The 12,196-nt window shown below is 50.0% G+C and overlaps 2 protein-coding genes across 2 annotated transcripts in view; both read right to left on the minus strand.

The window, feature by feature from the left end:
• The window catches only part of LOC142791887 (histone H2A-like), a 117,561-nt gene that overhangs the window by 1,766 nt on the left and 103,599 nt on the right, over positions 1-12,196 (minus strand). The window lies entirely within an intron of this gene.
• LOC142791892 (histone H2A-like) lies at positions 8,034-8,408 on the minus strand. Its single transcript, XM_075885565.1, has one exon. The coding sequence runs from the start codon at positions 8,406-8,408 to the stop codon at positions 8,034-8,036; it is 375 nt and encodes a 124-aa protein (XP_075741680.1).

Genomic DNA, 12,196 nt, shown 5'->3' on the forward strand with positions numbered 1-12,196 from the left:
TCCGACATGTCGGGCCAAATATGAAGGGGTATACACGGTATGCAGTGCATGCGGAGAGAAGGAAACTGCCGAACACTTGATAATGCTATGTAAAGGGCTTCACCTTATAGTTTAGAATGATGGCGCAGAGTTTTTCAAAAGCACCGGGGTTTAGAGACGGGGGAGGGCAAAATAGACTTTAGGCGGGTAGAATTAACTAGAAGGTGGTTATCTTATTGGTGGCTAAAGTCAAGGCAAGAGTGAAAACTAAACCATTCACTGCAAAGCACCGCGGTCCTATACTTCACTATTTAAAGAGAGAAAAAAAACAAGATAAATGTAGCTGTTTGTTAGGTCAGCATTATGGCTAGGTGGTGATAGCTGCCGCCCGATGTGAAGGGTACAGCCACATTCATCAGACAGCGCAGAGTTCCTTCTCTGCCACGCCATTCATTTGTTTACGAAATTGGGGCATTTATTTCTTGAGAGCGCAGGGCAGGCCCGTTTCGAGACTGTAGGAGGAGTGAATGTAGCTTAAAGTGCGTGGCGCGGTGAAAAATGTGCGGAAGCATTGATGCAAGAAAAGATAGGGGAGAAATATATAGACGCATGTGACAATAGCTGTAGAAGCAGAAAAGCGTGGCGGCGGACTGCATGCTAATTATTGTCCGAAAGCAAAGTATCGACAGCCCGAGTGAAGGAAAAAACAAAACTGTGCGTACGCATGACAGGGGTACCACGCAGGTGATTTATATAGTGCACAAAGAAGTACGAAATCCAGTAAAGAAAGGCGGTCGACACGAGGTATGGGCATTTCCCGTTTTCGCACCGAGTGCTCCGTTTGCGCGTCGCCGAAAGAAACATAGCCAGGCCGGCCAGCAAACGACACTGCTCGGCTTGACGTTTACATAATCACACGGTGTAGCGGAACACTGTGTTCTCTTCGAAAGAACAAATGCGCCTGTGCTAGGCACAAATGAGTGGTACGTTCCATTCGGAATGTGGTGGGAAACTTACCTTAAATGAATGAGCGGACGCACCGTTTATTTCCGCTTTGTTTTAGATTACTGACTATGTTCGGCGGGTCGACAGTGCATTTGTATGAAGCTTTCAAGCGCGATCATTTTGTAATTTCGCATCGTGCGTCCCTGCCACAAGTTCGGGGAAGGAATACTTTCAATATGGGAACCCTCATGATTGTGAAAGATGAAACTGCGACTACTTAAACACACTTGCACCACAGAAATGGCACGCGCAGTTTGGTATTGGGGCACGTGAGAAGGGAATACAATAGATGGGCATTGGCGCGCATCTTTTTTTCTTATTGATATGATATGTAAGGAGATGTCGGCGCACCATTATGGCGCCGGCTACTCCTTGGCCGTTGAGTTAAACTTGAACACGTATCTTGAAGCAAAACGTACAAAGCAGTGCATGGAAAGTAGAAAACTCGGGCAGAGATATGCAAAGACACACTTACACTTATACGCACATATCAGAACACAATGGTAAGTAAATGTTCGAAAGTCAATGAATGAAGTCTCTGATATAATGTCCCTCGATAATATTCGGTCCACCAGCACAAAACAGTAGAGCACACGTCTGGTCCGTATAAAGATGCATTCGCTCGTGTGTACATAATTGTCGACACGTCATTCATTTCACAACACACACATGATGAGAGTCACGTGATACTGTACATAATAAGTACATTTGTTACAAATGAAAGTTCGTTATTTCTTAATACTTATCAGCAATCCCGCTGTCTTGTAAAGAACGTGTTGATGCTTTTAAAGCGTGCGACTGTAAAACTCGAGTAGGCCACGGACCCAGAAGTTTCTTCATGTTAAACGGTCTGCGGTCTAATGCCAACTGTTCGGACTTAAGACGGCGTCTCGTGATGTGGACAGTCTACGAGAAGGTGACATACGTCTTCATCTATCAATCCGCATTCGCATTCGGGACTTTCAGCTCTGCCGTGTCTGTGCAAAGAAAAAAAAAAAAACAAATGTTTTTGTGTATGCCGTGCCTAGCCTCAATCGGTCAATTAGAGTTTCCGATATTCTATCTAATGCCAGCGTAATTTTTAATTCAATAAATGGATCGATGTGGTATAAATCGCACCTCTTTGTACTTTGGTCAAACCAAGCAGTTTTGCTCATTCTGAAAGTTGTATTCTTTATAATACTACGCAATTCACTTTTTTCGAAATATTGGTTGCCACGATGTGTAGACCTACTTTGTGTGCTCTGGACGGCTCTGGAAGGCCAACTGCAAATCTTCTTTGCACAGCTGATGCCGTCCGGATAGTCGTTGATAGATTACTTAACAGGTTGTCAGCCTCCGAAGGTATTATGTAAGCGAAAGTACGCATGCGTAAAACATGCAGCGAACGAACACTCTTCCAACGCTGTAAAGAAGAAAGAATGCATAAAGGGTGGTGCATTTTACGCTCCAATCTCGTCCTATGTAAGGCGCTTTAGAGTTAGGGCTGTTTTGCCTGTAATTGCGTGACCCTTGCAGGGTTCCTCACAGTGCAACCGTGCACTTGAAACGGGCAGGTGTTGAACCACCCCGCAAGGAGATGGGGAAACTTCGCTGCGACCGGACCGCTTGACAGTCCGTGTTTACGGGAGGAGAGGCGCGCCCGAGAGGAGGTGCGCTCTCACTCTCTGCCGTCCCCGTGAATGCTGAAATGAGCGCGGTCGCGTTGCGTGGCTTCGGTGAAACTGCCGTATCGCGATATGTAGTGGAGCTGCCACAGTAAAATTTGAGACACGCGTAGCCAGCCAAAGGTGCTGTTACTTTGCCGAATTTCACGTGCCGGCGTCCACAACAACGCGAGCACGCTTTGTTTAGAAATTTCCGGCCATGAGGCCGTGCCCGGACCGCGTGTGTTAGTCCCTTGGTTTGGCGACAAGGATGGCGTCAAAGTGACGCCGTGAAACGGGTTTCGTGCGTGCAAATGAGGCATTGATGTGATTAGAGAGAAAGCGAGAACATAGAAAAGAAAAAAAAAAAAGAGGGGGGGGGGCACACGCCGGGGACGAGTAGTCGCAAAGTGTTAAGTGTGCAGTTTATTTACGTGCGGCACACAGGTGAGCTGTTGCAGCTGTGAGTTTTGACAAATATTGCGTGTGTCATGTTCAGTGGACACGATGAAACGTTTTTTAGCGAACGCGTTGTATCCGCTGGGCTTGTACGTACGCGTACATGAATTGTCGCTTACTCGGTTTGATGTCTCCTTGCCGCTGGGGCAGCTGATACGACTGATACGCCATTTTGCAGCAGTGAAGGGTGCGTGAATGAATGGGCAAGAAACTTAGCAACAGTAACGAGAAAAGAATTAAAAACAAACAAACAAACGAAAGCATGTTTGCCGTGTATATTCAATCTTGTAGTGCAGAAAAATAGTCAGTGCAGCAACCTGCGCGGCCAACGCGCTCCTCGCGAAGAAAAGAGGGAGAGAGAGACGAGCTGGCCGCCGACCAACCGGCGTGCGCCGTTCGCCTTCCTCCTCAGTCTCGCGGGCCGGCGCCGACACCGCGACTCGATCGTGTCGAGCATTCGCTTTCCGGGCGCGTTTCGAAGCAGAAGCAGAAACTTCGGAAGCCGTCATGTCTGGCCGTGGCAAAGGTGGCAAAGGGCTGGGGAAGGGTGGCGCCAAGCGTCATCGAAAGGTGTTGCGTGACAACATCCAGGGCATAACCAAGCCGGCCATCCGTCGTCTGGCGCGCCGTGGCGGTGTCAAGCGCATCTCTGGCCTCATCTACGAGGAAACTCGCGGCGTTCTCAAGGTGTTCCTCGAGAACGTGATCCGCGATGCCGTCACTTACACCGAGCACGCCAAAAGGAAGACCGTGACAGCCATGGACGTCGTGTACGCCCTCAAGCGTCAGGGCCGCACCCTGTACGGATTCGGAGGCTAAGAAGCCAGCGGCGTCGCCTGCAGCCAGCCAACGAGAACACAACAGCCCTCTTCAGGGCTACCCACTTGATGCTTCGGCAGTGTGATCCCAGCGGTTCGCCATACCCGTCCGTCCCTCTTTGCAATATCATTGCGTCATCGCTCAGGTGAGCAGCACCTCGTGTAGTAGTAGCTTGATCGCGCTGGGTACTTGTCACGTTCACCGCATTTCGTTCGCGTCGTCGTCTTTCTCCTGGGTCTGCATGCACGAATCAATCGCCGCATCTGCGAGTTCTTCCTCTCCTTCCTGCAAGCCAAGCTGCTAAAACGGGCCCGTCAAGCGAACGTCGCCTAGTTACCTTATCGCGCGAAGGAAGAAGCCGAGCGCAGCGTTCTACCCTGGTCACTGCATTCTTGGAGACACGACTATGCTCAGGAAGCACGAACTCGCTTTTTTCTTTGGAATGCCCACTACACGATCGCGTCACGTTGTGTCAAAATAAATAAAAACGCACTATGTTCTACCGTGGGGCACCCAGACGAAGAAGGGATGTGTACTTACAAATGAAAAAATTGATTGTGACAGGTTGGTCGTGTTTACCGCGCCCGCTGTGCACTCAGAAGTGCCCCATTCAATAACACATTGTGTACATTGTCACGCCTAATAATTTTTGTTTGTTTTTTTTTTTCACACCTGGCGCTGCCGAGCTGCAAAATACAAAAAAAAAAAGAAAGAAAAGTGGAAGGGGATGTTTAAACAGAATTTCTGCGCAAGTCAGAAGCAAGTACACAATAAGCGCTGCCCATGCAGCGTGCTGAGGGAAGCTGCACTTGATAGAAGTGGCACTCATGTACTGTACTGGTGCTGCGAACACTGCAGTTGTGAAAGCTTTACTTGGACGGACAGCTACGCAACAAGTGTTTCCATTTCGCCGGCAGAGGTGGTCACTCTAGGGAGGCTGGCTTCGCCGCCCACGCGAGAGGGGGGGGGGGGGGGGACTAGCCCATGATGTAAACGCGAGAGGTTCGAGCGCGGGAAATTCGAAAGCAAGGCGCGCTCGCGTGAGCCTGCCGTCAGATGGCGACACCAACCCACGAGCATTGCATTTTCAAGTGCACCCTTGGTTTCCCACCCACCTCCGCACAGGACGAGGCGTGTCGAATGTGTAACCAAGGCGCACGACAGTGGTTCTGCTCAGGCAAGCCTACCTATAACAAAAATTGTTCTCCATGTGTGTACCTTCATTTTCTCGTGAAAATGTGAAAGAGGAGTGAATGGGGCTTTTTGAGGCGCGTGTTGATCTTCGTTTCTATTATGATTACTATTTTTCACCCTTTCATTGAGTCCATTTCCTGCTTTTTGTGCCACATATTTAGCACTTAGAGGTTGGGGGGGGGGGGGGGGGATTGCTGATGTGTAAGATGGAAAAGAAGAGGAAAGTGAGCCCCGAAACTGTCTGCATCAGGATGCGACACCTCAGCGGTAGCTCACAAGGGATGGGGGGTGAGGGGGGATTAAAAGGGTGGGAATAAAAGTGTAGAGAAAGAGACATGAGGGAAGCCAGAGTGAGACGACATATCGAGGGAATAGGAGTAAAAATGAAACAAAACATTCGAACGCAAACACCCCGTACATCCAACCGCCATTGAGCGCACCTAGTAGTTTGGCAAGTATGTATGAGTGATTCTTAAGAGGGAAAGGAAGATAAAATTGAGTCCCGTTACTGTCTGCGATTGAGCAAGTAGGCGCGCTCAGTGGCAGTTGGATGTACGGGGTGTTTGTGTTAGAATGTTTTGTTGCGTTTTACTCCTTGTCGTTGCGCGGACGTGTATGCATATACCAACACTGCCGGTGGTCTCTCGTCGTCTTCGCCCATCTACGTAATGGTCGCAAATAAGCGACAACGCAAGGAGCAAGTTTTTTTGGCGTGGCAGTGCGCATTTGCCCTCGGTGATGCGAGGCGCTCTAGTGCGATGCGCGCTGTTGGCGTGAATGGTGGCGTCTCGCACTCCGTCGCGCCGCTTCGGGAAGCGACGAGCTACAGCGTCGATTGATGTGTTGCCTGGAAGGCGAAAGAAATGCGCAGCAGGCTGTATTGTACAGCGGTAGTGGTTTCGTTTCGGTGTACCTCTTTGCAGCCGCGAACTGCACGGTTGCCCGAAAATGAGCGCCAGCCAGCATCCTGGCGTACGCTTCCGCGCTCGCACGCGGACGGGTTCTCACGCTTCGGCCAATGGGAGGGAGAGAGATGGGTCGTGCGGCGAAGCCGCTTTTGCCGATCTCCGGCAGGAGCGCAGTTTCGCTCCGTCAGTCGAGGTGATCGGACGCACGCAGCATGGCCCGAACTAAACAAACCGCGCGCAAGAGTACTGGAGGCAAGGCTCCGCGTAAGCAGCTTGCTACCAAGGCTGCTCGCAAGAGTGCCCCTGCCACAGGCGGGGTGAAGAAACCTCACCGTTACAGGCCTGGAACCGTGGCCCTGCGTGAAATTCGCCGATACCAGAAGTCGACCGAACTGCTGATCCGCAAGCTTCCCTTTCAGCGCCTGGTGCGGGAAATCGCTCAGGACTTCAAGACGGACCTCCGTTTCCAGAGTTCTGCCGTGATGGCCCTACAGGAAGCTAGCGAGGCCTACCTCGTTGGTCTTTTCGAAGACACCAACCTGTGCGCCATCCACGCTAAGCGCGTCACCATCATGCCAAAGGACATCCAGCTGGCTCGGCGCATTCGCGGTGAGCGCGCCTAAGTTGGGCTGCTCCCTGCGCTTCGGTCGACAGGCAAGCAACAACAAACGGTCCTTCTCAGGACCACCAACGTGTCTGCTTTGGCTACGAGACCACTCCAGGCCACGTACTCCGGCCGCACCCTCTTTTGCTGTCATGTTTTGTACGTACGTGGCTGCCGTTGTCTAGCGCGCGGAAGAACGGAACGTCGGCGCGTCGTTATTACGAAGAAATGGCTCAGCTTTGACAAATTCAAGGTAAAAGTGTGTATCATTATGAGTAGACAGAGAAAAGGTAGGCTAGCTTCAGTCGGTGTGTGTGCAGCAGCCGTGCTGCGACCCTGTGGTGTGTCAATTTCATTTATGTGTTTACCTTTTTGCCCGCCGCTTGTAAGGTGTTTTTGAGGGCTTCTGTTTGCGTAACGCCATGGTGACTTGGGCTGCTGGACCCCGGCGCAACTTTTGGGTGCACTCGTAGGAGGTGATGAAGTTTTACCGAGAGACGAAATAAACAATTGTATCGGGCCAGTTGGTAAGGATCCATCTCGCTAGGAAGCGCAGCCACTATTACACAGACCTCACAACACAAGCGCTTAACTTCAACTGAACTTTCATTGCAAACGTCAGAGTTTATAAAGGGGGTGAACAGAGAAAAAGAATAGTAAAAGGTAGACAACAAAAAGCACACGTGCCAGTCCCGCACATTACTGTCTGTTATTCTCTATCACCCCATCCAAAAAACAGTTCTTTCCGCGTGAGCGCGATAGAGAGTGCACTAACACACTCGAAATCATCGCGTGTCATTTCCTTTCATTTCTTTTGAAGCTGAACAAGTTTTTGTGCCATATTCTGGACAATTTTTTTTTTTTTTTTTGCAATAAACGTTTAGTTGAAGTTAAGCGCTTGTGTTGTGTGTTCTGTGTAATAGTGGCTGCGCTGCCTAGCAAGATAGACGAAATAAATTGTGTTAGAAGCACCAAATGGAATGCGCTAACGGCGGGTTCTCTCTCTCTCTCTCTCTTTTTTTTTTTTTACCTTACGTTTGTTTTTCTATTCAAAGGTATTAAATTTACTCTGTCCCTGTGCTGACCCGTTCAGGTGTCATCGTAAGGATAGACGGTTACGTGTGGAGCTTTTTTTTTTTTTTTTTTTAATGAGAAATGACAACGCTTACATGCTCTTTTCTGTCTTTTTCGGTGCCGAGCTGCGTGATTTGGTTGTCTCTTTGCAGCATTTGGCGTCGCGCACTTGTGGCTAACTGATGTCGCGAGGAAATATATATAAAGTATAGAAAAACAAACACGCTTGAGGGTACGAACAGAGCCATCGTGACTGCGAAGCGAAACACGGCCGCGTCACCTGTTTGGGTGGTCCTTAGAAGGACCGTTTGGGGAATGCGGCGAGCGCGCGGAAGGGGTGCTCGCTTACGCCTTCTTCTCCGTCTTCTTTGGAAGAAGCACGGCTTGAATGTTGGGCAACACACCGCCCTGCGCGATGGTGACGCCGGAAAGCAGTTTGTTCAGCTCCTCGTCGTTGCGGATGGCGAGCTGCAAGTGACGGGGGATGATCCGGGTCTTCTTGTTGTCACGAGCGGCGTTGCCCGCCAGCTCGAGCACCTCGGCGGCCAGGTACTCGAGTACGGCAGCCAGGTAGACCGGAGCGCCAGCTCCGACGCGCTCGGCGTAGTTTCCCTTGCGTAGGAGGCGGTGAATACGGCCCACGGGGAACTGAAGCCCCGCGCGGCTAGAACGGGTCTTGCTCTTGCCTTTCGCCTTGCCGCCCTTGCCACGTCCGGACATGGTGTTGCTTTTCGCTTGGTACGACGCCGGTTGCCGAAAACAAGAAAGCTGCTGCCTTCTGAGATGAGAGCCGTGCTCGAATGGTTTCCGTTGCCACCATCGCGCGCCGCCGCTCGCGGGGAACGGATGAGAGTGTGAGAGAGAGAAGCCGTGCGAACCAATGGGGCGCGCGCGTTGTGCTGATCTCGTCAACACCCCTCGCTCATATTTAAGCGCGGCGAGACGGGGGGACACGCGCATTCGACTCTGGTCTCGCGTGCGTGTTGTGTGAAATCATGCCTCCCCAACCGTCTGGCAAAGCCGTCAAGAAGGCCGGCAAGGCGCAGAAGAATGTGCGCGCCACGGACAAGAAGAAGAAGAAGCGCCGCAGGAAGGAGAGCTTCTCCATCTACATCTATAAGGTGCTGAAGCAGGTGCACCCCGACACTGGTGTCTCCAGCAAGGCCATGTCCATCATGAACAGCTTCGTGAACGACATCTTCGAGCGTATCGCCGCCGAGTCGTCACGCCTTGCTCACTACAACAAGCGCTCGACCATCACGAGCCGGGAGATCCAGACCGCGGTGCGCCTGCTGCTGCCCGGAGAGCTGGCCAAGCACGCGGTGTCCGAGGGTACAAAAGCCGTCACCAAGTACACCAGCTCCAAGTAGGCGTGCGTCGTGGGCCACAGCGAGCAACGACAAATCAACGGCTCTTCTCAGAGCCACCCAAATTGTCTGCGTCGGCATAGGGGTTGTGCTGAGAGATTCGGCTCCGAATCCATCCTCTTCTCTCTGTTGAACACCGCTAGCAGGAGCGTTGGTGTGCCGCGCTCGACGTGTGTGCTCGGGGAGGTTGAACAGGTAAATTAGAGAAGACCGAGTGCGCGGAGAAAAGTGCCACAAGTACGGTAATGGAGGGAAAACAAAACCAGGAGCGTGGTAATTAAAAAAAAAAAAAAAAACAGGGGGAAGGTGGCCGCTTCTCTCAAAAAAAGGTAACATGAACTCGAGTGTGTTCAGCTCTTGGGAAATGATAGAATAGGAAACTCGCGTCAGCGCTTGCCCGAGCAACTCCGACATGTCGGGCCAAATATGAAGGGGTATACACGGTATGCAGTGCATGCGGAGAGAAGGAAACTGCCGAACACTTGATAATGCTATGTAAAGGGCTTCACCTTATAGTTTAGAATGATGGCGCAGAGTTTTTCAAAAGCACCGGGGTTTAGAGACGGGGGAGGGCAAAATAGACTTTAGGCGGGTAGAATTAACTAGAAGGTGGTTATCTTATTGGTGGCTAAAGTCAAGGCAAGAGTGAAAACTAAACCATTCACTGCAAAGCACCGCGGTCCTATACTTCACTATTTAAAGAGAGAAAAAAAACAAGATAAATGTAGCTGTTTGTTAGGTCAGCATTATGGCTAGGTGGTGATAGCTGCCGCCCGATGTGAAGGGTACAGCCACATTCATCAGACAGCGCAGAGTTCCTTCTCTGCCACGCCATTCATTTGTTTACGAAATTGGGGCATTTATTTCTTGAGAGCGCAGGGCAGGCCCGTTTCGAGACTGTAGGAGGAGTGAATGTAGCTTAAAGTGCGTGGCGCGGTGAAAAATGTGCGGAAGCATTGATGCAAGAAAAGATAGGGGAGAAATATATAGACGCATGTGACAATAGCTGTAGAAGCAGAAAAGCGTGGCGGCGGACTGCATGCTAATTATTGTCCGAAAGCAAAGTATCGACAGCCCGAGTGAAGGAAAAAACAAAACTGTGCGTACGCATGACAGGGGTACCACGCAGGTGATTTATATAGTGCACAAAGAAGTACGAAATCCAGTAAAGAAAGGCGGTCGACACGAGGTATGGGCATTTCCCGTTTTCGCACCGAGTGCTCCGTTTGCGCGTCGCCGAAAGAAACATAGCCAGGCCGGCCAGCAAACGACACTGCTCGGCTTGACGTTTACATAATCACACGGTGTAGCGGAACACTGTGTTCTCTTCGAAAGAACAAATGCGCCTGTGCTAGGCACAAATGAGTGGTACGTTCCATTCGGAATGTGGTGGGAAACTTACCTTAAATGAATGAGCGGACGCACCGTTTATTTCCGCTTTGTTTTAGATTACTGACTATGTTCGGCGGGTCGACAGTGCATTTGTATGAAGCTTTCAAGCGCGATCATTTTGTAATTTCGCATCGTGCGTCCCTGCCACAAGTTCGGGGAAGGAATACTTTCAATATGGGAACCCTCATGATTGTGAAAGATGAAACTGCGACTACTTAAACACACTTGCACCACAGAAATGGCACGCGCAGTTTGGTATTGGGGCACGTGAGAAGGGAATACAATAGATGGGCATTGGCGCGCATCTTTTTTTCTTATTGATATGATATGTAAGGAGATGTCGGCGCACCATTATGGCGCCGGCTACTCCTTGGCCGTTGAGTTAAACTTGAACACGTATCTTGAAGCAAAACGTACAAAGCAGTGCATGGAAAGTAGAAAACTCGGGCAGAGATATGCAAAGACACACTTACACTTATACGCACATATCAGAACACAATGGTAAGTAAATGTTCGAAAGTCAATGAATGAAGTCTCTGATATAATGTCCCTCGATAATATTCGGTCCACCAGCACAAAACAGTAGAGCACACGTCTGGTCCGTATAAAGATGCATTCGCTCGTGTGTACATAATTGTCGACACGTCATTCATTTCACAACACACACATGATGAGAGTCACGTGATACTGTACATAATAAGTACATTTGTTACAAATGAAAGTTCGTTATTTCTTAATACTTATCAGCAATCCCGCTGTCTTGTAAAGAACGTGTTGATGCTTTTAAAGCGTGCGACTGTAAAACTCGAGTAGGCCACGGACCCAGAAGTTTCTTCATGTTAAACGGTCTGCGGTCTAATGCCAACTGTTCGGACTTAAGACGGCGTCTCGTGATGTGGACAGTCTACGAGAAGGTGACATACGTCTTCATCTATCAATCCGCATTCGCATTCGGGACTTTCAGCTCTGCCGTGTCTGTGCAAAGAAAAAAAAAAAAAACAAATGTTTTTGTGTATGCCGTGCCTAGCCTCAATCGGTCAATTAGAGTTTCCGATATTCTATCTAATGCCAGCGTAATTTTTAATTCAATAAATGGATCGATGTGGTATAAATCGCACCTCTTTGTACTTTGGTCAAACCAAGCAGTTTTGCTCATTCTGAAAGTTGTATTCTTTATAATACTACGCAATTCACTTTTTTCGAAATATTGGTTGCCACGATGTGTAGACCTACTTTGTGTGCTCTGGACGGCTCTGGAAGGCCAACTGCAAATCTTCTTTGCACAGCTGATGCCGTCCGGATAGTCGTTGATAGATTACTTAACAGGTTGTCAGCCTCCGAAGGTATTATGTAAGCGAAAGTACGCATGCGTAAAACATGCAGCGAACGAACACTCTTCCAACGCTGTAAAGAAGAAAGAATGCATAAAGGGTGGTGCATTTTACGCTCCAATCTCGTCCTATGTAAGGCGCTTTAGAGTTAGGGGCTGTTTTGCCTGTAATTGCGTGACCCTTGCAGGGTTCCTCACAGTGCAACCGTGCACTTGAAACGGGCAGGTGTTGAACCACCCCGCAAGGAGATGGGGAAACTTCGCTGCGACCGGACCGCTTGACAGTCCGTGTTTACGGGAGGAGAGGCGCGCCCGAGAGGAGGTGCGCTCTCACTCTCTGCCGTCCCCGTGAATGCTGAAATGAGCGCGGTCGCGTTGCGTGGCTTCGGTGAAACTGCCGTATCGCGATATGTAGTGGA

Source organism: Rhipicephalus microplus, unplaced genomic scaffold (genome assembly GCF_043290135.1).
Source record: "Rhipicephalus microplus isolate Deutch F79 unplaced genomic scaffold, USDA_Rmic scaffold_196, whole genome shotgun sequence".
NCBI classification, from domain to species: domain Eukaryota; kingdom Metazoa; phylum Arthropoda; class Arachnida; order Ixodida; family Ixodidae; genus Rhipicephalus; species Rhipicephalus microplus.